This window comes from Rhipicephalus microplus, chromosome 1 (genome assembly GCF_043290135.1).
Source record: "Rhipicephalus microplus isolate Deutch F79 chromosome 1, USDA_Rmic, whole genome shotgun sequence".
In the NCBI taxonomy this organism is placed as follows: Eukaryota; Metazoa; Arthropoda; class Arachnida; order Ixodida; family Ixodidae; genus Rhipicephalus; species Rhipicephalus microplus.
Window position 1 is genome coordinate 262,728,551 of NC_134700.1, and position 25,971 is coordinate 262,754,521.

The 25,971-nt window shown below is 46.0% G+C and overlaps 1 protein-coding gene across 1 annotated transcript in view; it reads right to left on the reverse strand.

Moving 5' to 3' along the window:
* Positions 1-20,484: 20,484 nt before the first annotated feature.
* Positions 20,485-25,971, reverse strand: part of LOC119164785 (uncharacterized) — a 39,512-nt gene continuing 34,025 nt past the window's right edge. Inside the window, exons 13-14 of the mRNA XM_075894128.1 lie at positions 21,523-21,690; positions 20,485-21,365 (exon numbers count right to left, since the gene is read on the reverse strand). Coding sequence (XP_075750243.1) covers positions 20,994-21,365; positions 21,523-21,690 — 540 coding nt within the window. The 3' untranslated portion in view covers positions 20,485-20,993. The remainder of the gene's footprint in view (positions 21,366-21,522; positions 21,691-25,971) is intronic.

Sequence of the window (25,971 nt, forward strand, 5' to 3'; positions counted from 1 at the left end):
GTGAGGATGTCCTGCAAGTTCCTACAGCGACGAAACACGGCGCGGGGTGGCTCTGAAAAAACTTCTTTTAGGTGATCGCTTTGCGTCAATATGTTGTGATGTTTCCTAAGAATGGCTGCTACATTGGGTGCGGAAGCGCTATGCGTGAGTACTAGGTTAGCATTATTGAGGCTATGGGAATGTTTCTCTGCATTGATCAGTGTTTTTCGGTCAAGCATATCAGCACGTGCCACTGCGTCATCAATCATCGGTGCCGGGTATTTCTGCTTTAGAAGAGAAGCACGCAGTTTATCACAACTAGCGATGAAGTCTGCTTGCTCGGAGCAAAGGCGTTTAAAACGAACAGCTTGGCTATATGGTATGCTGGATTTACAATGTTTGGCGTGACTGCTGTTGAAATGTAGGTATTGTTGTCGGTCAGTAGGCTTTTGATAAAGCTTGGTGATTAGGTTGCCGTTTATTAGGCTAATAGATACGTCTAAGAAGTTTATGGTTTCAGTCGAGTAGACGTGCGTAAAAGAGATGGATGGGTGAACGTTATTGAAATCTGATATGAATGAGAGAAGGTGCGATTCACCATGAGGTCAAATAAAGAAAATATCGTCAATGAATCTTTTATAGCATAGCGGTTTTAATAGGCGACTGCGTAAAAACTCCTCTTCAAGCTTCCCCATAAAAATGTTGGCATAATTTGGCCCAATCTTAGTCCCCATCGAAGTGCCGCTGACCTGTACATAATGGACTTCATTGAATATAAAATTGTTCATGTGGAGAATCATTTCAAGTAGCACCGCAATGGTAGTGCTGTTTACTGGCTTATCATCGGAACATTTCTCATACGCTTCTACAACCGCGAAGATGCCATCCGAGTGAGGGATGTTTGTGTAGAGTGACGATACGTCCAGCGTTACCAGAAAGGAACCATTAGGCACGGTAATGTCGTTAACTACCGACAAAAAGTGGTTCGTGTCCCTCAAGAAAGACTGATACGTGGCGGGAAGGTGACGAATCAACGAGTCTACATAACAAGACAAGTCTTCTGTCACCGTTCCGTTTGCAGAGACTATGGGGCGGCCTGGGTTGTTCGGCTTATGAATTTTTGGCAGCATGTAAAATCGGCCAGCAGACGGACTTAGCGGGACTAGTGTTGTGGCTGCCTTATCACATATTTTTTTATCTCGCCAGAGTGCATATATCTTTTGTTTTAGAGTTTCTTTGAAGTCCATTGTGGGGTCCGCATCAAGTCGTTTGTAAAATGAAGTGTCATTGAGCTGCCGAAGAGCCTCCTTAATGTAGTCTGCTGTGTTCATAACCACGATGGCACCACCCTTGTCGGCTGGCTTAATAGTGATGTCGTTGCGCTTCCTTAATAATTCGATCGCTTTCAGTTCTCCGTCGCGCAGATTTCGACGGAACGAAGTTTTCTGCCTATATGCTTGAATTACATCGCGCTGAACAGCATCAATATATAGATCAAGGTATTTATCGCGTTGTAATGGTGGTGTCCAACGTTTAGCTGACGGCAGCACCCCGGAAGCATGGCTACTGTTATTTCTACCGTGAAAGAACTCCCTCAATCTCAGGTTGCGTGCGAAATTATCTAAGTCACTGAGTAGCTGGAATTCATCGCAATGACCCGTTGCGGGGCAAAACTTCAAACCACGCGATAATACAGACATTTCATCTTTGGACAGACTACAGTTCGATATGTTGACTACGTTTGAAACATCATCCGATGATGTTTTCGGATGATGTTTCAAACGTAGTCAACATATCGAACTGTAGTCTGTCCAAAGATGAAATGTCTGTATTATCGCGTGGTTTGAAGTTTTGCCCCGCAACGGGTCATTGCGATGAATTCCAGCTACTCAGTGACTTAGATAATTTCGCACGCAACCTGAGATTGAGGGAGTTCTTTCACGGTAGAAATAACAGTAGCCATGCTTCCGGGGTGCTGCCGTCAGCTAAACGTTGGACACCACCATTACAACGCGATAAATACCTTGATCTATATATTGATGCTGTTCAGCGCGATGTAATTCAAGCATATAGGCAGAAAACTTCGTTCCGTCGAAATCTGCGCGACGGAGAACTGAAAGCGATCGAATTATTAAGGAAGCGCAACGACATCACTATTAAGCCAGCCGACAAGGGTGGTGCCATCGTGGTTATGAACACAGCAGACTACATTAAGGAGGCTCTTCGGCAGCTCAATGACACTTCATTTTACAAACGACTTGATGCGGACCCCACAATGGACTTCAAAGAAACTCTAAAACAAAAGATATATGCACTCTGGCGAGATAAAAAAATATGTGATAAGGCAGCCACAACACTAGTCCCGCTAAGTCCGTCTGCTGGCCGATTTTACATGCTGCCAAAAATTCATAAGCCGAACAACCCAGGCCGCCCCATAGTCTCTGCAAACGGAACGGTGACAGAAGACTTGTCTTGTTATGTAGACTCGTTGATTCGTCACCTTCCCGCCACGTATCAGTCTTTCTTGAGGGACACGAACCACTTTTTGTCGGTAGTTAACGACATTACCGTGCCTAATGGTTCCTTTCTGGTAACGCTGGACGTATCGTCACTCTACACAAACATCCCTCACTCGGATGGCATCTTCGCGGTTGTAGAAGCGTATGAGAAATGTTCCGATGATAAGCCAGTAAACAGCACTACCATTGCGGTGCTACTTGAAATGATTCTCCACATGAACAATTTTATATTCAATGAAGTCCATTATGTACAGGTCAGCGGCACTTCGATGGGGACTAAGATTGGGCCAAATTATGCCAACATTTTTATGGGGAAGCTTGAAGAGGAGTTTTTACGCAGTCGCCTATTAAAACCGCTATGCTATAAAAGATTCATTGACGATATTTTCTTTATTTGGCCTCATGGTGAATCGCACCTTCTCTCATTCATATCAGATTTCAATAACGTTCACCCATCCATCTCTTTTACGCACGTCTACTCGACTGAAACCATAAACTTCTTAGACGTATCTATTAGCCTAATAAACGGCAACCTAATCACCAAGCTTTATCAAAAGCCTACTGACCGACAACAATACCTACATTTCAACAGCAGTCACGCCAAACATTGTAAATCCAGCATACCATATAGCCAAGCTGTTCGTTTTAAACGCCTTTGCTCCGAGCAAGCAGACTTCATCGCTAGTTGTGATAAACTGCGTGCTTCTCTTCTAAAGCAGAAATACCCGGCACCGATGATTGATGACGCAGTGGCACGTGCTGATATGCTTGACCGAAAAACACTGATCAATGCAGAGAAACATTCCCATAGCCTCAATAATGCTAACCTAGTACTCACGCATAGCGCTTCCGCACCCAATGTAGCAGCCATTCTTAGGAAACATCACAACATATTGACGCAAAGCGATCACCTAAAAGAAGTTTTTTCAGAGCCACCCCGCGCCGTGTTTCGTCGCTGTAGGAACTTGCAGGACATCCTCACGTCCTCCAAAGTACGGACTAACAATTACATTTCACACGTTGGTTGCCATCCATGCCGCAAACCTCGATGCAAGTTATGCAAACAGATGACAACCACCGCTGTGGCTAAAAGCTCCGCAAACAATTTCACTTTAAAAATTCGTGGCGATTTCACCTGTGACACAGATAATGCGGTTTACCTGCTTGAGTGCTCCTTTTGTCACTTGCAGTATATCGGTCATACTGAAAATTCATTTCGCTACCGTTTCAACAATCACAAGGCCCATGTGCACTCCATGCCTCATCTGCCGATTTCAAGGCACGTCGCCACTACCGGACATAGTTTTGAATCATTTAGGGCAACTGTATTGGAGGCGGGATTCACGTCGCATTATAAGCGTGAGATACGCGAATCATTTCTAATTCATAAGTTCGGAACGGCTTCTAGGGGTTTAAACGAAAACGCGGGCAAACTGGCTAGCATAATTGCGTAGAATACAGTACGTGCTCGGCCTCATGCGGCGACAAACTTATCTCGTTCGTGTGTGTGTGAATGGATGTTTAATCCTTCGTAAAAGTGCATTATGTATCGTTATTATTATTATTTTGTAGAGTCAATCTTGTGCTATGTACGCTCGGCGCATTGCCTATATTTCTTATATGTTCTGTGCTCGTGGTATCTCACTGGCCAGTGACGCGATTATTATTATTTTTTACGCGATATCTTTGTTTTTGTGATTGTGAGTCACAGTGCGGTGTTGTGTCCACCATGCGCATGTACCTTGCTTTCATTGCGCTTAGCATCTGGCAGTGGTGCACTGTTCCTGTGTATACATCCGCCTACCTATATATTAAGTGCCTGTAACATTTGCAATCATTCTGACGAAGGCTGGTCCACCAGCCGAAACGTTAATAAATCCACATTTCGTACGTGCGTCCTTCTCTTCAATCATCTATTACACCGGACCATCGATCCTCATTCCTAAAATATATATATATATATATATATATATATATATATATATATATATATATATATATATATATATATATATATATATATATATATATATATATATATATATATATATATATATATATATGTATGTGTGTGTGTGTGTGTGTGTGTGTGTGTGTGTGTGTGTGTGTGTGATATCCCTGAGTACGTTTTTTTTTCTTTTTACAGTGAAAGGTGTTACGAGATCAGAACACGGGTCATGCGTAGAGCCGTGTCCGCCGCCGCCGCCACTCGTAATTAGTATCCAACAAAAAAAAAAACTCGGTAAGTTAAGAATATCAATGACACAATGAGAGTCCAATCCGGGTCCGCTGCGTGCCAACCCAGCATTCTACCACTGAGCCGCGCCAGCGCTGGAAATTGTTTCTAAACTGGTTTTAGGCAGGCTTGATGTCTGGAAACGAGTCGCATTAATATGAGTAATAAAGCGTTTTAGACCATCAAGGAACAGCGAGGCGTCACACAATGCGAATTTCGTGACGACTTGGTCGTCCAACGCTCCCATCCATTAAAAAACTTGTTCTTGATCACCTATTAACTGTGGTGCATAACCACTTCACGCATATTTCTTCATCGTCATCAGCCACTGCATAAAAAGATGCACTAAACTTCAAACAAGTGTGTAGCGAATACCGCGTACGATTCTCCAATGAATGACGAAGGATAGCATAGTGAATGCTGGCCTACTACAGAAAATTTATGATTATTTATGGTACTGTGGGTACCCAGCAGTGCTCTTGTAGCATCCCAAAGAGTTTTTAGAGAAGGCTTTGAAAGACCACTTTCCCAGCTTTCGCTGTGACTGTTCTGCGCGTTTCTTGCAGGTCTGGCGTGTTCTTTTTTTTTTACACGCTTGAAACGCCAAATGTCCAAGAAAAATTAAAGCAGATGTGCATTAAAGTCCTTTCCACATTCGTTCGCCTATTAAAAATATTAAACAGGTGCTTTTGTAGCAATAACGAAACGCACGGCAAGCATCACGGCGCTTCAAAACAGGCGCCGCCTCCTTCTGCCCTGAGCAATATGGCTGCTGTGGCTTCACTTCGAGACTTGGGCGGGTATGCGGGACCACCACTCCAGAAGATTTAGTATAACCTCCTTGGTTATGGCTGTACCCTTTAGATTGGGCGGTGGCTAGCGCCACCAAGCCATAATACTTAACAAATCAAAAACTATATTTTTTTTTCTTTAAAAAGTGAGTTTGAGGATTCGTACTTTGCAGTGAACGGTTTCATTTTCACTCGTGCCTTGACTTTAGCTACCAATCAGATAACCTCCTTCTAGTTAAGTCTACCCAAGTCTATTTTGCCCTCCCGGTCCCTAAACCCCAGTGCTTTGAAAAACTCTGCGCCATCATCCTGAACTATAGGGTGAAGGAAGCTCTTTACAGAACATTATGAAGTGTTCGGCAGTTGCTTCTTCCTCTCCACACGCACTGCTTACTGTGTCTACCCCTTCGTATTTGGCCCGATATGTCTTGGTTCGCAATACTCCCGTCCTGGCCTCAAACAGTGGAGAACTACCCCGAGTATTATCATAGATCCTTTCCTTGGCAATTTCCTGCTTAAAAGTTCGATAGATCTCTAGTGCGGACTTCTTAATCATGCCCATTCTCCACATGTCAGTCTCCGTTGCCTTCACCTTCTCCTTAACCAATAGTTCTTTTTGGTTTGGCCACCTGCTGTTTTCTAAGTATTTACCAGTCAATTTCCTGGTTCGCTTCCTCCATTTTGTATCGACATTCTTCATGTACAAGTAGCTGAAAACCTTCCTAGCCCAACGCTCCTCCCCCATTTCTCTCAATCGCTTCTCAAATTTTATCTTGCTACTAGCTTCCCTGCCTCAAATGATGTCCATCCGATATCACCTTGTACTCCCTGATTTGGTGTATTCCCGTGAGCTCCTAAAGCAAGCCTACCTATTCCACGTTGCTTAATTTCTAATCTTGCTTGAACTTCTGATCTCATATGCACAAGACCGCATTGCCGATCGTCAGACCAGGAACCATGACCCCTTTCCATATTCCTCTCACAACATCATACCTATTGTAATTCCACAGTGCCCTATTTTTCATCACTGCTGCATTCCTGTTACCTTTGGTCGTCACGTATAGTTCGTGTTCCCTCAGGTACTCGGTCCCATTGCTTATCCATACGCCCAGATATTTGTATTTATCTGTTATCTCTAGCGTGACCTCTTGTATTCTAAGCTCACTACCTTCGCCATGATTGAAAATCATGACTGCTGGTTTTTTCTTACTGAATTTACAATCTAACCTATCTCCCTCATTACCGCAGATGTCCATCAATCTCTGCAAATCTTCCTTGTTGTTGGCCATTAGCACTATATCATCTGCGTACATTAATGCTGGTAGTGCCTGATGAATAAGTTTTCCTTGTTTGACTAAAGAGAGGTTGAAGCCCAGCCCACTTCCCTCTAATTTTGCCTCTAATCCTTGTAGGTACATCATGAATAATAAGGGTGACAGGGGGCACCCCTTCCTAAGCCCCCGTTTCACCTCTGCATGCTTGGATACCTGTTTTTCCCACTTTATAACTACCTTGTTACCTTTATAGATACCCTTTAAAAGATTAGTGACTACATGTTCCACGCCTAGTGTGTCCAGTATTCCCCACAATTCCTCTTGAACCACGCTATCGTACGCTCCTTTGATATCCAAAAATGCTAGCCACAGGGGCCTGTGTTCCTTTTCTGCTATTTTGATGCACTGCGTCAGTGAGAACAGATTGTCTTCCAACCTCTTGTGTTTCCGAAACCCATTCTGCAGTTCGCCCAGCACCCCCTCATCCTCTATCCACGCCTGCAGTCTTTCCTTTATAATCTGCATCGCCAGCCTGTAGACCACTGATGTCACTGTTATAGGACGATAGTTGTTTATGTCAGCTTTGTCCCCCTTTCCTTTATAAATCATGCTCATCCTGCTAAGTTTCCATCCATCGGGAACTTCACCATCGATTATTATTGTGCTCACTGCCTCTCTCAAAGCCTGCTTAGACTTCGGACCTAATGTCTTTATCAGCCTAATTGGAATGCCATCTGGGCCTGTTGATGTACTACTAGGAACCCTTTTCTCAGCCCTTTCCCACTCTTGTTGTGAAAATGGAGCCATTGCACCACTTGATTCGTCCTTGTCTATTGTGGTGCATAAAGTACTTCTTTGCTGAAATTTTACTGTCACCCTTGTTCTTATATATTCAATAGCTTCGTCACCTTCTAGCTTAGCACCTTGGGCTGTAGTTATAAAACTCTGCTCTAGGCTCGTCTCATTTCTTAGAGAGTTTAGATGGTTCCAAAATTTCGCAGCTGCCTTTCTATCTTTTTTATGTACTTCTGCCAGCCACTGAGCTCCCTTCCTTCTAATCTTTTCATTGATCAGAAGGGATGCATCCCTTCTACAGCTTAGAAAGGTTGCCCATTTTCTTTCAACATCATCTGTCGATTCACCCTGCTGCTTAGCATGTCTGTGTTCCCTAGAGGCTTCCTGACGTTTTGCTATGTCTCTCTTAACTTCCTCACCCACCAACTTTTGGGTTTGTGTCTTCTTTTCCGGGGTGACTTGTCACGCGTCTTAGCAAGCTCTAGCTCAAAGAGTCTAATTAGATTCGTGTATGTCCACACTGTCTTATTATCCTCCGTGATTACTTTCTCAATTTGTTTAGTGGCTATTTCTATTTGCCTTTCTGGATAAAAATTTTTCTGTAGTTGCTCATCTTGTCTCCTTCCCACTTTCACTGCTCTTCCAAAACTTAGCTTGATACGTTTGTGATCGCTACCCAGACTTCTGGAGCCACCTTCATCTATGTGCATTTCCCTGAGCTTATCATACATCCTATGTGACATCAGTGCATAATCTATCGTCGACTGAAGCCTTCCTACCTCCCATGTTATTTGCCCTTCACACTTCTCGGTACTGTTGCAAATGATCAAATCAAGCCTTTCACACATATCCATGATTATTTTGCCTGTCGGGTCGGTATACCCATCTATATCTTCTATGTGCGCATTCATGTCTCCTAGTATAATTATCTCGCACTCTCTTCCTAACTCCTGAATGTCCTTTGATATACACTCTACCATTGCCTGGTTTTCCTCTCTGGCCTTTGCTCCCGTCCACAAGTACACGAAACCAAGGAGTGTCATTTGACCTGCCACTTTCCCTTTTAGCCATAAATGTTCCTTGCACTCCTGCTTGACCCTTTGCCAGTCTGTACTTTTATGAATGAATGCCCCAATACCACCCCCATTTCTGCTGCCTTCTGTTCTATTACAATATTCCCACGCGTAGTCCGGATTGTTCGGAGGTTGTTCCATGTCCCTGAGATGTGTTTCTACAAAACCTTATACCATCGGCCTCTCTTCCCTTAGCTGTTCTTCTATCTCTTCCCACTTCAGCCTGTTCCTACCACCCTGCATGTTAATATACCCTATGTCTGAATTGGCTCGGCGCTCGTGGCTACGTCTATTTATGCCCCGGACTCTAGCTACCTTAGATATTGGTGCCACTTTGGAATCGTATCTGTCCATACCACCTGTCGAAGAGTCTCCCTGGTTGTTTTCCTCGTTACTAGCTATCCTGCACCCCGAAGGGCTCGCTTGCCCCTCAAAAAACTACTGCCTACTACTAAAAAAGCTACTACTAAAGCTAATAGTCTCGGTCGCGAGCGCCATCGCGCGGCGCTTGCTCAAAACTGAAGGCAGGCCAACTCCGCTGGGAGCGCGAGCCATTCCCCAGGCATTGTTTAGAGGAAGCATTGGCATAACTCATGAAAGCCCAAGGTACAGTGCACTAGAGGGCTTTTGGGTAGTGTGCTCAGGAAAGGTTGTCGGCTGACGCGTTAAGCGTCGACGCAGCGAGGCGGCGCTACGGCTGCATCGGCTGTACGCGTTGGCGGCGGCCAACCTCGGGCGGCTATGCGAACCGCGGCAAGTTTGCGCAGCAATTACTATTCAACTGATTTTCGTTAAGAATGGCTCTTCTCGGTTGGGGAAAAAAAACTCCGACCAGCTACCGCTAAGCAATTAACTATTAAACCCCGCAAACAAAAGTTAGCTGTTGGGGCGACTACAAGCTGAGATGGCGCAAAAAAAAAAAGCAAGGTGCTCGTAACCAATGCGAACTTTTTATTTCACAGGTAAAGCAATACACTCATGAGCAACGACTGATCTTCCCGTGCAGTTTCTCCTTCCTGCGATCTGCTCGTGACTGATTCAGTCCTCTCACATAAAAATGAAGTCTTGTCAGAACATAAAACTTGATCAGTTCAGTTGTGAGGTCATCTTCATGCTGCGAGCAGCCGATACTATCTCCAAACTGCGACTTCACTAGTGACATCACATCAAGAATGCTATCACTGCACAGCTTCTCTTGACTGAAATGCACAGTGAAGATATCTTCTAACTGCTTCACTGCCTGTGAGGGGTACACCAATCCTCCCTTGTCACACATTACCGTAAACTGACATGCTTCGTCTTTGTTGTTGACAGAGCTGTCCAAAAGACTACCTCTGCACTCCTCGCCATTTCTACGGTAAAGGAACATGCGAGCGACATACCCTGCCATATAATGTACGAGTCGGCTGTCCCTCCTTTGATCAATGCACGCTTTGTGATCAACAGGAACCCGGCCTGTGGAGTAGGCGGTCAGCTGAAGCCAAGTCTCCTGACTCAATCAACTTATCAAGCGTGCTAACGCTTGATAAGTTGCCTCCTTTATTTTCTGTGCCTGCGCTTTGCCGCCGGGATCAAAGGGAGCCGACCGTCAGGCTGAGTTCCCGAAATCACCACCAGGTGGCGCTGCCTTCCCAGAACCGGCAGCGAGATCGGGTTGCCTTAGAACGCGTAGTTATAAAGCAAGATTCAGTAAAGAAGAACAATGCACATGCTGTGGGAAAGATAAGGAAACGGCGGAGCATGTTCTGATTGAATGTGGAGATATCCACCCAGGTGTACGTTTGGGCACGAGCCTACAGGAAGCCTTGGGTTTTAGGGACAACAATGGAAAGCTGAACACACCCGCGATTGAAATAAGTAAGAGACGGTTAGAGTATTGGTGGCAGAAAATTAGAGAGAAAGGACAAAAATAAATATTGGAAAAATAAAATATGGACAGTGTTCCGTAAATGGCAGAGAACTTAAGCTGAAAATTTACCTTTTTTTCCATTAAGATAGAATTTATCGAAGTAGAGGCATTAGGCCAACATAAAAAAAAGAAAAAAGGTTTTTTTTTTGTCGAGCCTGGTGGCATACTTGTCACCACCCCGTTATAAAGGGGACACTCATAGCATCCATCCATCCATCCTTCCGGCAGAGCCTGTTCACTGACTCCGGTGCTACCGCCGGCACTGACGGGTGGGTCCTTCGTTGCGCGTTTGTAAGCGCGGCAAGCTTAAAAAACAAAAGTGTGATACCACTCTCGTGTGCCACTTAAATATTTAGGAGAGAACATATGCAAGAGAGAAAGAATAAGTACGCAAGATAGCACATTGAACAGAACACCATACCTTTAAGGAAACGGTAGAGAAACTTGTTTATTGCGTAATAATTCATTCGCAACCTGCGGAAACGAACAAGAGGGCGTCGATCGAAACGTTCCTCACACGCACACAGTCTGACGAGCTTTAGTACCCTCGTTGACACTGTTCACAAGCAGCAATCACAATTTTAGCAATCACAATTTTTTTTTCTGATCGCCACGTCACTTCTCGGGGCTTTTGTCGAAGGCTGCAAGTAGCGCGGATATTCTTCGAATACGCTAGGCACCACACCTTTCATAAGCCTTTGTGTTTTACATCCTTGCTTAAAATCAGAAGCAGCGAAATGACGACTGCACACGGTTGAGTAGCAGGAAGTGGTGTTCGGCGTCCAATTGTCTCGTGAAATGACTTTTATCCACTTTTGCCGCAACTCCTCGTCGCTTGGAATTTCGTGGAATGAAATTCCTACTTCCTTCTTTTTGCTTGAAAACTTGCAACCGGGCACGCAACAGTACGCCATCGCACCTGACGCGGGTCATCACAGCCGAATGAACCACGGAGACTTGTGTGCGTAGGCCGCTGCACGAGACAGAAACGAGAGAAACCGTAAACTAACATTCCTGATTACTTAGCGAAATTCGCTGATAGGTGCGCGGAAAAGCCTCACGAGAAAGAAGCGCGAAAAATGATAGCAAAGCATGAAACCAGCCCTGCAAACACGAGGTGCAAACGACGTTGTTTGTTTACACGCACTCACTTATTGCCGCGTGTCATCTGTTCACGCAACACAATGAAGCAACAGTTAAATATCATACTTGCTGAAAGTACTACGCTGCGATGATAGGTGCGCGGAAAAGTATTGCCAGAAAGAAGCGCGAAAAATGATAGCCGCGCTTGACAACGGCCGTGCAAATGCGGGGTACAAACGACGTTGTTTGTTTATACGCACTCAGTTAATGCCGCACGTCATCTGCTCACGCAACACAATGAAGCAACAGTTACAATTATACTTGCTGAATGTACTACGTACCGTTTTGGTCGTAAATAATTGGTGTTGCAAACGTATGCGACACGAACAAAGGTTTCCTGGAGATGCGTCGCCGCGGCTGAATGCGCCGACTCGATTCTGGGATGCGAGCGCCCCTGGCGGACAGCAGACGCAAAAAGAGAGGAGGATGCGGGAGGCGGCCGAACGGGCCCGGCGGACTGACTGCGCGGGCACAGAAAATAAAGGAGGCTATGGTGCTAACGCTAGTCTCGAACACCAACATCACGTGTGCTCAGAAGAGAACTTAAATCCTCACTACCTTGCACTTGCTCGGCATTACCTGCACCATGACCGGCTTTATAAATAGCGACCTGCGCACGCGCCCTTCTCCTACGGGGCTACGCGGTCCAAGAAAAGCCGCGATGTTGACGGCACGTCTCACCAGGGGGCACTGGGTTTAATCCTCAACTTCGTGTCGGCTGCTACAGCTACTACGACAGCGGAACGCGCGAGATCGTGTAAACCCCGTGCCTTTGCAAACATCAGCTGTTTTGTTTTTTGTTCTGCCTACCATGACGTGAAACAAGGCAGTATATACCAACTTCCAACCAACCAACTTCGAGGAAACGTAGAAACGTCAGCACTCGTAACGGTGGCTTGTTGCACGGGCCCGCAACCTGGGCTAGCTTTTCCTGGCAGCCTAGACAACATTGTCAAAGAATGTTATGCAGTGCCATGCTGGTTCTGTCTAATGAGGTATATTTAGCAGGTCCGCGAGGTGCACTCCGAAGTGCAGGAAAACAAGTAGGCTAGGTCGGCTGTTACATTTTGTGCGCGTACGTACTTGTCACTTTATCCTTTCGAGAGTTCTTGCGCAACTTCACCTTCAATTGTGGCTTGTTTGATACGCAAGTCACACAGATTGGTGCAATGAGCTCGCTAACTTTTAAACTGTATTACGGTAGTTGTACCTGCATTGGCCGTCTCGTCAGATTTATCGCGTTTTATGCAGGTGACGGGAGCGCCAACAAATATTACACGCTTTTTTTTTTCTTCTGGGTTTTACGCGCTGTGCTTGCATTTGGGCTTCGAGGCGCACCGTAAGGACTACGGAATTAGTTCAAGGAAACTTGAACGTGTGACGAAATGAGGACACACCCAACTCATCTAATCCATGCATTCAAGCTTAGAGCAACAATAGATCACAACTTGCCAAATGTTTTATTCGTTAAATGACACACTGAATCACGAGCACATTTAGAGACAGTCTGGCCTTCAGAATTAGACCTTCAGCACCTTTCGCGAGGTGGGTTTCGTTTTACGGTTTCGTAAACTGCTGTCCTCCCTCCAGCACAGCAGTTTAGAAAACAATTATATCACGGTGTCGCTTTGTTTTCTTGTGTTGTCTTTTTTCTATCTGTAACTGTTCACTTAATCTTATGTTTCAGTTCAAGCTGCGTAATGATTGTGCACATACATGGGTAGCGTTCCAGTGTAGCTAGGTGAGGCAGCAGGAGCTTCCGGATGTCCGTGCCAGTAGCAGCTTGCTTGACAGGCTCGACAGGCAAGGCTGGCACTTCTCCCAATCAGATGTGACTTCATAAGATCCCTGCACTTACTCTACAACAGGCTGTATCTGCCCCCCTGACAAGCTTGAAAAAAACTTCGTGTTCGACTTGTGATTGTCTCCAACAAGACGAACCACTCGAAAGCCAGCATCTTCAACAGACTGCATCACATTAAGAGCAAGATGAATGTTCTTCAGCCACAGGTTCCGCACATCCGTGATCGGGAACTCGTGGAACGATATTCCTCGTGATGCGGCCGTGCGCCCGCTTGATTTGCAGAGCGGTACGCAGCAATAAACCATTGCGCAAGTTGCACCGTGTAACTACTTCGCCCAACTTCTTTCAACCATAGCTAATAGTTGAGGTAATACCAAGAGACGTGCATGCAAATGCACAAGCAAACGCGCCGATCACCCTCGCCCGGCAGCATACGCAGTCGCGAGGATGGGAGACGTGAGGATTAAAAGCAGCGCCACGGCTTGCAGCGGCGCTCGCGGAAACTATAAATAACACACAAAGCAAAAAAAAAAATCACGGACACGGCGCTAATGGCGGATGCGCAGGTCGCTATTTATAAAGCCGGTCGTGAGCACCACGAACGAAGGAAAACTCTTTCTTTCCTCCATGACACGCGCCGACGCAGGCCTTGGTTCGACGAGCCCAGGCAGCAGCTGACGCCAATGGGGTCCCATCATGGGCGTATCAGCCGGGGGGGTGGGGGTGGGGGGGCGAGCTTTCCCACTGAGAAAAGTTGAAAAAGCTGAGCCCCCCTCCTCATTTTTGACAGTGGTCACTGTCGGCTGCACGCCGGGAAAACCAACAAATAAGGCGAATTTTTCCTTCATAACAGTAATCACTCAATTATATTGCTACAAGGAAATGAAAATGTTACCAGTGAATGTTTTATACAGTAAAAGTTTCCCGAAATTTCTGTTGGGACGATTGTCCTTGAAGGATATCCTTGAGGTGCGATACTGCAGCTACAACTGATGTTAACCGGACATGACGCGCATCTGTATAGTAGGAGTACATATGTTTATCCCCTTGTTATAAACTTAGATAGCTAGCATAGTAACCGTAATCACTTTGCGCCGACTTGATGTCTTCATAGTACCTTTGCCAAAGCAGATTCAATAACTTGCGTGGTTCTGTGGTAGAAAACATGCCTTCCACACGAAATGCTGGATTTCGATTCCTTCTGGGACTCTTATTTTTATTCTCTGCACTCATTGTATGAACGTTGCTAGTGCCAGATTTTTTAAAGGTTCTCGCGTTTAAATTACCGACATCTGTTGTCGCTGCTCAGGTAGATACAAACATTAAGGCGCATATCAGCATACCGCAGGGACACATGACTGAAAGAAAGAATTTCATGACATACACATGACACATGATTTTCACGTTATGTTGGCATCATACACATGTTCTCATACCTCCCCCCCCCCCCCCCCCCCGCAATGCCAATTTCGGTCTGTACTAAGGATGAGGCAAATACGAGAGTACCAAGATATGTAGATAAGAAGATAAAAACGCCCAAAACACATTTGCTTCTCTAGGGATTGCCCTGCATTTAACATTTCATTTCTTTGTTAAGCTGCTTTTTAGACATTAAAATTCATTCATTGATGCAAATGAATATATACTGTTGGGAAGCTAGGCCGCCATCAACATAGTTGTATTCATGCGTAAAGTTGTGAGGCATTGCATAAAAAGTGTTTCATGTTAATACTCTTATGTGCATTACACGAGACTCGCATATATACATCTGCTGTGTGTTGTGTCAGTGCATGCTGCTTAAAACCGATTACATGTCCTTTTTTACACTATTGAACAAGCGCTCGGTGTATGAAAAATCACAACTAAGTTCAATTGCATTGATGAAGTTCTCTCTCTCTCTCTCTTTCTATGTATGCTTTTGAGTTTCCCCGACGCGGTGCCAGCTGTGGCGTCTCCCCCTCGCGCGAAAGGATAAATTAGCTTTATGAGCGATGGAATGCGGATGCCGTCTGCGCGAGAATACAAACGCATGCGAAATGGAGGCATGTTAATGAGTCTCCCTCTTTCTTCGTCTCTGACGTCTCCCCTCAAAACTGGCGAGGACTCGCTAGCTAGATTCCGTGCTGAATGGTTGTGCCATCAGCGATTTACGATACCAGCGAAGCTCTCGTTGATCGGCCCACCATCCGCGATCTCATGGTGCCTCGCTGATTGGTGTCCCTTCCTCGACTCCTTCTACCCTGTCCCCCATCTTTCCTATCTGTTCTCTACTCTTTACAATCGTATGCGGCGAGTGCTTCATTTTCTTTATCTAGCTTTCTACTATTCTTTTTATCCCCTTCTCTCTCTCCCCAACAAAGGGCTTTGCCGTGTCGCCATAATCGCAGACAGAAATTAGCTCCTTTTCCCTTTCTTTCAAACAGGCGAACGCCCATTCCCGCCCCCCAGCAATACGTACCCAGCACCGCAGACGCTCTCACACGTGCGGCAAAGAGAAAGATAGATAAACGTAAAAAGGTTTTGGTCCATCTCACTAGCATGACGTCGCACCGAAGGCTTTCATATATTTCTAGGTGGCTTCGGCTAAACGCAAACGAGTGTCCAAGAGCGGTGCTCTAAAGGAAGAGCACTAACAGACGGAGACAAATTTATAAGACGGTCATCTTAAGTCAGTATGTTAGTGCGCCCCCTTTTCACCATCAGGATCACACGTGGGGGACGTCCGACTCTCCAGTACTACCTCCTAACATCGCAACAGCTGTCCGCCGTAATGGCAATTTATTTAACCCCCACTCCCCCGCAAATCCCTAGCACAATTCCTTGCGCCTCCCCCTATCTCCCCTTTATGTTCTTGTGCTCTCCCTACGGGGTAAGCTGTTAAATGGAACACACAGAACACCAATACTTTGCCAGCCTGATGTTTTATTGAGCGCACATTGTATATAGCACTCCAAATGTTCGCTCAGCCTAATTTGATCAATTACCTACCCGTCCTACTGTACTGTAGCGAAAGAAAAAATATCGCATTGTTTCAACAAATCAGAAATTGACGCAATCGAGTACCACTCGCGTGGCGTGTAAAGCTTATCCATAGTGGGCAGCGCACAAAAGGAAACACACAAGAGAAGGAATCAGGACAAGCGCTGGACCACACAAGAGAAGGAATCAGGACATCCAGCGCTTGTCCTGATTCCTTCTCTTGTGTGTTTCCTTTTGTGCGCTGCCCACTATGGATAAGTTCCAACTCGCCCGCCTTTCGGTGCTACAACAGTGTAAAGCTTGCATGGCGTTGCGCCGGTGGTAGGTAAATTGCATGAACCAACCCCGTCTACAAGCACAAAGACGAAATTTAGTTTTCACCAGCTCAGGGAGTTGAAGAAACCACCTCTTCAATGTCATCGTCAAGAGGAGACGACATGTCAAGAGGAGAATACTTGAAACTTCTTACGAAACAAATAAGACGGTTCAAGTCAAAGTAGAGCACCGCCAAAACTGCCGACACCGAAAACACAGCCGCGGCTGCAAGAACGGCAGTCAACGCAATCGCCCTAAAGCGGTACTGCTCGTACTTGGACACAACAGGGTCTGACTCTTGAACATATGAAACGCGGGTGACCGCTTGCTCAAGCATGTCCATCGATGGCTCATTACTCTGGGAGCTATTAACAACGTTTACCACGTCATCACCTTGTTCCGTAGGCGCAGTGGTCTCGTTGACGTGACGCTTCACCATTCCCTTCAATGGTATTTCCCTAGACAAAGGGTCGAGGATGCGTATGTTGCGGCGTAGCTTCGCGCCGCCATAGTTTGCTTCCGCAACAATCGGTGCGGGTTTGGCAATAACTGATTCCTGCATGCCTTTCTCATTGTCCGCACGCCTGTTAAATATAATCCTGATGTTGCCACTGCTAGCGCCGATGACATGAGAATTTTGGTTCCCTGCTTTGCGAGAAGGCGTGGCAGCCCGCTTAGGAGAAGGCGCGAGGCGGAGCGACCTCATAGAGCGGACGTTCTCGCGTCTGTTTCTTATCTTTGCTTTCTGTGGCTGGCGGTAATTGCGAATACGCTGTAAACTTTCGTTTACCCGCCTCACTCGCTTCTCAAATTCTTCCACATAGTCCTGTTCCTTGAGGTACGGCTGCTGTTCTTCGCTCTTAAGCATCGCGGCATTGCTGAATGACACACCTGCAGGAAATAGATGGCGATCCGCCTCCCGAACTTTGAACACTTTGGAGCCGTTTGTGGCAAAGAAATGGTCATCGGTTTTCACCATCAGCACATCGTGGCCCGTTTTGTTGACGAAGCTATGGTTAGCGAAGAACGTCTCGTTGACGTCTGTCAGTGGGTTGGACGGCTTGTGCACTATATGAATACGCAAATGATCTCCGCGTGAGTGCAGCATGTAAGGTTTTGCTTTGGTCTGTGTCTCTGTGGCAGTCATCGTCGACGTTTCACTTTCCGCGTACTCGGCCCCGAACGACCCGTTGTCTTCGACGTTCGTTATGCCTTCACCGTCAGCATGAGACTCGTGAACGTCTCTCGTCAGCTGCGCATAATCGGTGTGGGACTCGTCATTTCCGGACGCGACTTGCTCATCTTGATCGTGCCCATGCGGTTCCTCATCACGGTGCGCACCTCCGTCATCTTTGCGATCCTCCGGGTTTTGCGGAACTTCTCTCGCGGCACCATCTTGCGCACAATATGCGGCTAATGTACTTGTAGAAGTCAAGGCAGAAGACTTCTTGTTGATCATTGCCGCCTTGGCCGTGCGAGTGGTCATAGTGGTGGCGCGATGCCGCGACGCAGTGACCCAATGTGAGACCTGATATGGCGTCGTTTTCGGTGGCAACCTCCGAGCGACGCCTGAGTGGTAGTCTTCCTCTCTGTCGTGTCCATGGTGCAGAATCTTGATGCGGATCACCCGAACGGACTCGTCGTCTCTTTTCTGAACCAGGTTCTCGGCGCTGTGCGTCGCATATCCGTTAGGTTTGAAGGGTCCACCGCCTTCAGCGTCGTAAGACCCAACGTCGCCGATACCACGACCACGATGTCTGCGGCTTCGGGGGCGTCCGTTATCTTCCGACACCACATGCCTCCCATCTTCGGCAGCCTGCGGAAACACGCCACCACCTTCCTCCTCTGCCACTGCAGCGTTCAACACTTGCTGGCTCTTCCTCTCAAAGTTTCGGAGCGACGACGCGAATTTTGCGAGCGAATCGTGTAAGTCGATCATGGCGTTCCGTTTTTTGGTGTGGGAGCCACGGCCGCTATCGTCGCTGACGCCGCCGCCGGCAGCAAATGACCAGCAGAGTACCAGGACCGCGACGATGGCCAAGCGGACCGTCATGCTGGCCAAAGCGCACAGGCTGACGCGACAGCAGCCGAGTTGTTTCTTTCAGTCCATGGAGAGGCGACGTTTCTCCGGCCGCAACAACGGTCGTGATGATGATGTTCCTTCACTAGATGGTGCTTACCCACAACGGGGGATATATATGCAAACATTGGAGCTGCTGACGTTTTGTTCAAGCCTTAAATTTAAGGCTTTCACCTTCCCTTGTGCTTGGTGAAAGAGATAAAGTTTATTTACCCCTGCCGGAATCAAGAAAGGCAGGGGCTGGAAGACTGGCCCCCTCCATAACCCTCTTCCCTAGGTGGTGGCCAGGCCTTCAATCCTGGACACGTGCTCGATCAGCAGGGCTGCCCAGACCTAGTCCGCCAAGCACGTGCCTCCCACTGCTCAGCCATGGTGATTGTAAATATATAGTTTGTGCTGTATAGCTGCAGGACAGGCTTATATGATAAGGCCGAGCTCTCCGTGAGGCACACCACACGCTTTGCATTGTGTTGTGTGTGGCAGGGTAAATTTGGTTGCACAGACGTGAACTGGGAAAATTATCCATAGCAGAAAGCAGTTGCTGCTTTGAACAGGTCAGCCAAATCTGTTCGTAAATGGGGAGGAGAGTTTACGAGACGAGCGCGAATTGGTCACTTTCTCAAGTGCCCTTCTTCCCATTCCCCCAGGGTAGTGTAGCAAACCGGGCATGTGCCTGGTTAACCTCCCTTCCTTCCCTCTTGTTGTTCTTGTCCTCCCCTCCTCCTCTCTTCACACAGAGGCCCGTACTTACGCTCCTCAGAGGTTGGGTGTGGCTTCATTGCATCATAGAAGCAGATTGCTGGCAGTGGCCAAGAGATTGCAGAAACCAAACGTGGGGTCTGGATCAGATGTGCTTCTTGCAATGGGGCACTGCACGTGCCAGCATCACGCTTTATTGTGTGCTAAATTAGCCTATGCCTTCCTTGGCTCCTTTGCCAGTTGGTTTCATCAGGCTGCGTCCAACAAATAAAGATGACCTTGATCCATTCCTCCTTTTTTCATTCAATATTACATAGTGGCAGCAGTAGCGTGCAGTGGAATCACAGTTGGAGCCACACACTGATGTAGCTTCTTGTTCTTTTGTCTGGCATATTGCGCAACATCAGGAACATAAGAAGAAATTTGTTTCGGGCACAAAAGACAGGTGGCTTTTTGGGCTAGTTATGGTATTAAGGCCGGTAATCTCTGTCAGCTGCCCCTCCGTGTTGCCATCTGTAAATAAACTGATTTTTCTGGATGCGGCAGGTATTCATGTGCGTAGATTGGACCTTCTGTGTATGGTTCTCTTTACACTGTTGCTTCGTAAAAATAAACATCTAGTTGAAAGCTAGCTCTTGTACTGTTGTCTCTTCCTTGTCTCCATATGTTAGGGTTATGCCACATTTGGAACTTCAAAGTATGCTCAAGCGTATGTTCGTATGAGCACACATACAGACTAAATTTAATCATTTATAACTGCACATTCACCTCGTCTTTGCGGTGTTAAATTTCCCGTGAACACACAAGAAAATAGAAACATTATGGCAGTAGCGACAGATTCTAACTCGCATTTGTAACAATAAAGACAACACACGGATGCGAGCCGGGAAAGATATAAGAAAAGGTTTAATGAAGCAGTAAGAAAAATGAAAAGGTTGTTGCCTTGAAGTTGCTACGAAAGTACCTGAGGGTGCTAGAAATTTTCAACATCTTACAACAGGCAATTGCCACTACTAATGGCTGAAAATGCTGAAGAAAAACCAGATGAGAATGACTTTGCTTAGTTGTGACAGTGTTTATTGACAGTGAATGATGATGTGTAATGAATGAACAAACAATGAGGAATGGTGAATTCTTAAGCTTCCTGCAAGATTTGTGAAAGGGTAAAAGAAAGCCAGACATTGTGCCAAACACTGACAACAGTAACCTTCATTAAGTCCGTTTGTCACTATGATGTAGATGAGATTTTAACTTAGTGTTGTTGAAACATGTCAAGACAATTATTTGAACAGATGCAACATAGCAGGAATGGAGTGGCACTTGCTTAGCCTGCTACCTAGCTGGTGGCTTTCGAGGCCTGCACGCTGAAGGCATCAACATTTGGCCTTTTGGCTTCCTCAAAAACCATCCATGACGACTTTTTTTTTCTTTAACGACAAACTCGGCTGTCGGGACTTGCGTAGTTCCGGTGTCACAGACACCTGCGTCAAGCCCGTGAGATCATTTTCGTCAAACAAAGGCTGGCTTGGGTCGTAGTATTCAGGCTCAGTATTTTGTAAGAGCATATCTGTTGAAGGATTGGCGGCTCTGGATGTCAGGGTCATAACCGGGCCCTCGCCATGAAGCACGCCCTGCCAGGTCTTCCCCTGAATTTCTAGATGCTGTTCCTCTTCCTGCTGCTTCTGTTCACCTGTGCAGTCCTGTGAAAACTCCATTATGGAAGCATGCGCATCTTCATTCTTTTCACTGGTGCTTAGTGGACATCCAGTCTGTAATAAGCAAGAAGTATACACTTGCCACTGACATATGGTGATCCCACCGCATGAGCTTGCCAAACAGTGAGGAACACAAAAGCAGAGAGGCCAATAAATTAGGAGCGTAATGAACTACTATTACATTCCAAAGTAGAGAAAAGCAATACTCAACTGTTTCTGTCCAAAGTTCAAGATAGCGTCTCGCAGTTCGATCCCAAGTACCAAGGTGGATGGCTTCCAACGAGCTTCTAGCTTCATCCACACCACTCTCATCTTGCGAGATATCTGCGCTGTTTGCTGTTACGGCTTGTTTCCACTCTTCTGAGGACAGTGTTTTGTTCTGTAATACATATTATATTAATATTTAAAAAATTATTACAAGACTAATACTTTAGGGAACCAGTGAACCATTGAAGCAGTGAAGCGAATTCTATAGCAAATAAATCTAATACTAAAATTGTATTTTTCAGCCCTAAAACATCTTTTTGGCCACAAGTGATGGCAGTGTGAACACTACTCACAGCTAGAAGTGTGGGAATATTCGGACTTCCAAATATTTTCCATACAGTGTTAGCTATTTGATTCACACCGGAATTTTACAATTCGAAGTATTCGAACTTCTAGAAAATATATGTCACTTCTTACTTTTCCGAGCATAATTAGAGGAAGGAAAAGTACTGTTTTAAGCAGCCAAAAGTGTTTTCGGAGTGAGAAAAATGTTAGTTGGGAGCAGCTGTTGGCGTTTGGGAGCAGATACCAAATTCGCCATCTTGTAAATAGTATTTTTATTATAAGATATACTTCACAGACAATAGTCAATGTAAATTTCAAGAAGCTATAAAGTAAAAAGATGACTGGTTGTCGAAAATATACTGTGAAATAAGCTACATATATAATTAAAATACTAGTATTTATAACAAAAATCAAATCAAACCAATAAAGCCGAGCACCACATTTTAGAAGTTAGAAGTAACCACAGTCCCACATGACTGTTGCCAAATAAGCAGTAGATAGTCAGTTCGAGATTAAATCAATCCTGCTCATTTTTATATTTCTCTACACTAGCTTGCAAGTCAAGTTGAAAAAAAAAAAAAACTGCCAAAATGAGCTACATCCTTAATATGCCAGTGCATTTTGCACAAATGAGATCAGAGCCGATAATGCTGCACATTAGTAGCATACTGGGATGATAGTATAGTAGAGTCTCGATGATACGAACTTGAAGGGAGCATGCAAAATATTCGTACTATCCCGAATTCGTATGAACCAAAAACAAGCTAAAGCTGATCGCGAAGATGAACAAAAACTTTATTGGGGTCAACTACTTTTTGCTGAAAGAAGTCCATGAGGTTCTTTTGAGCTTTACTGCTTCCACCACCTCTCAATAAAGTGCCACGGTTTCCTCACTCATGCTGCTGGCGTTATAAGGTGTGTTCCCACTTGGCATCAAAGGGAACGAAAGCGGCAAAACTTATTGAAAATTCACTCGCTTCGCCGCTTAAGCCACCAGAAAAATGCACCGCGAAGTCGATATGAAAAAAATCAGTTCAAGAGAATTCACTTGCGAGAATTCAAGCGAAAACGCCAGAGTGGCCGCAAAACCATGTACGTGCCCATCGGAAATGTTCACATTCGTTCTGCCCCTCATATACATGCCACCGCTGTCGTCTTTGCCACTTGAAAATTTATTCCTGAGCATCAAAATCCCTAGAGTTCTAGTTAGGCACAAAGCACTGGGAAAAAAAAAAAAACAGTTTATGCATTTACAAATTTTGTTTCGGGAGATACGTCAAAAGAAATGACACAAGCAGACACAGCTGCAGTGATGGATTAATCCAGCAGTGCAAAAGAGAGACACGTTTAGGGCATGCCGACTCCCTGCTGCTGCACCTTCTTCTCCTTCCTGTGTTCACAGCGATCGTAATTCAAACCAGGCTCTTGATGAACATGTTTCTTTCATGGCCGTGATCTTCGTTGTGCTGCGCCGGTACTAGTTCGCCTTTGCGCCGATGCACCCATCGAGGCATTGGCTGCCATCTTGAATATACAGCAGGTTGCATGGTTGTTTACATCACAAGTTTGAGAGCCAGCCCAGCCGGTGTAGCCAAAGCCATAAAGGGGATCTGCTATCGCGTGGCTGAAATATTGGTCTCAGGCCAATTTTTTTGTGTCCGCCTCGTGACACGGTTTGGCCACTTCTCCTGCGGTGAAGAGAAAAAAATTCCGGTGAGTTTGGCCGCATTCAGTCCCTTTGAGGCCAAGTGTGATGGGGCCTTCCTCCCACAGACAAGCCGCATTGCGTCGCTTGCGTGCAGCACTCAATCGTGCGTGTCATCTCCAGTAGCTGGGAAAACCATTCGTATAACACAGAATCACGGTGTATCTTATATAATGTAGCCCAACCGAAGCAACCTTAAAATTTGTATCATGAAATTTGCATCCACCGTAACCGTATCGTCGAGACTTTACTGTACTCAGGTTCTTTTCAGTGTCTATATGACTTATGACATGGTTAAACAGCAAAAGTTAATTATTCTCATTTTTTCAGTGCTGTTTTGGAGCAGGTTTGGGGCAGTTACTGACAAAAATCACAGTTTGAAGCAATTGGAGCAGCACTTCCACACTGAAAATATATATAACAGTGTATAATAACAAAAAGAAAGTCGCAGTGTCACTGCAAGGATGAAGCAATAAATGTGATAGCAACAAATCGTAATCTCATACGAAGTGCGGCTGGCAGCCCTCTTTTTTGGATCCGATTTCACGCGACTCTACAAAACTCTGGTGTAAGAGAATACAGCCATTCCACGGACACTTTTCACAGAGTTTTTGCGTGGTGAGAACGCAGCATTTAGAAGGGTACACGACCTGCCCGCCGATGGCTGCTGAGGTAGCGAGATAGTGCGCGCCCGTAAAATTAAAGCTTACAGTTGCTTCTCAAGCAACCCCCCCCCCCCTCCCCTTTGTGTCTTTTCATGCTTATCAAAGACAGGAGGGGCGTTTCCTCTTTGCTTGAGCATTTGAGGGCCGGTCTTGCGGTGCCCTACGAGTGATAGAGATGGGCCGATTGGCTTGATCTCTGTTCCAGCTGCGTTATTCGCACCCGCTCGCCCGCTATTACCAGTGGGTAGAACTTACGATGGGCTGGGGGATCTTCCCGATTGAGACATTACAGCGACGGCAAAAACCCATTGAGACTGTCAATTTTGCTATGGCATTAAAGATATTTCAAAAATACCGTATTTACTCTATTCTATGCACCCCACTTTTTTCATGATATTAAAAGTTATGGGAGGTGCTTAGATTCAAAAAATCGAAAGATGACCGCACAGCTCAGGCCCCCTTTGCAACAAAATATGAATAAAGTTAACATGAGAAACCGCATTTTATTCGAAAACGATAAAAAGGAAAAAATAGGTGCACACAGCAAACCCATCACTGGTGGAGCAGGTTAGTCACTATCGCTGCCGCTCGAGTCCGTCGCATCGCTCGAGTCCGTTGCACTGCTGCAGTCTGTCGCACAGCTCTAGTCCGTCACACAGCTCGAGCCTATCGCACCGCTCGAGTCCATTGCACCATTCGAATCGTTACTCTCGATGTCTTGCAGCAGATCCTCTTCGGTGCCATCCATGCCGTTCGTGACGCAACACTTCTTGAACGACTTCGCGACAACGTCGAATTTGATACGTTTACACGCATCTAATATCCATGTTGCCACGATGGACGGGGGGTACACTGTTTGCAACTCTTCCGTCGGCTTTTTTTTTTTTTTGTCGTAGTTCCGGGCCCACTCTTCATACTTAAGGTGGGCCTTGAATGCCTTGTTCACTAAGACATGCAGCGGTTGCAGCACTAGTGTCATGCCTCCTGGAATTATGACCAAGTTACAGTTGCTCTTGAGCAGCTTGGTTTTCACATCAGGGGCTCCACCCAGCCACGGCTAGCGCAGAACACCACGCGAGGAATCTCCATCACCTTTGTCTGGGTGGCATTGTCAGTGACAGCAATACCCCTGTTTCCTTCGCTGTGAAAAAACTCGCAGACTTCCTCTTAGGGTTGTCGGCCCTTGCGCGGTCCCATGAATTTCTTGTGAGCCATGATGCCCGTGAGCACCTGGTCCCGCCGTTTCCTCCACCTGACGATGCAGGCTTGGTCCACGCTGAATTCTGCAGCAGCACTGTGATTGCAATTGTCTGCGACAATTTCAGGTTGTAAAAAGCCTTCTTTGCACTGATTCTGACCGATGACAGGGCTATCAAACAATTGACAGAGAAACGTACAAACACCACCTGCCACCGCGAACCTATGGCTAAGCCAATGCTAGGGTGGCTAGAATGGGGAGGCGTGAAAAACAAATCGTGTTTCCCTTGCCCAGAGGCGCCGTCTTGCGTGATCTCTCTGCTAGGCCAAACATGGTGCGACAGTCGAAGGTGTTGCCAGGTGACATCCGGGAGACGGTAGTGTAGGCCATTGCAACGAGAGCTTGACAGCATCGTTGGCGTTACACATGGTTTTACGAGTACTTTGTGCTAGTGTGCACTGAGAGGAATGGCGTCTATGAAATTAAGAAAACTCAGAGAGCGTGTTTTGTGTCAGGCACTGCGATTTGGGGTGCGGCAGT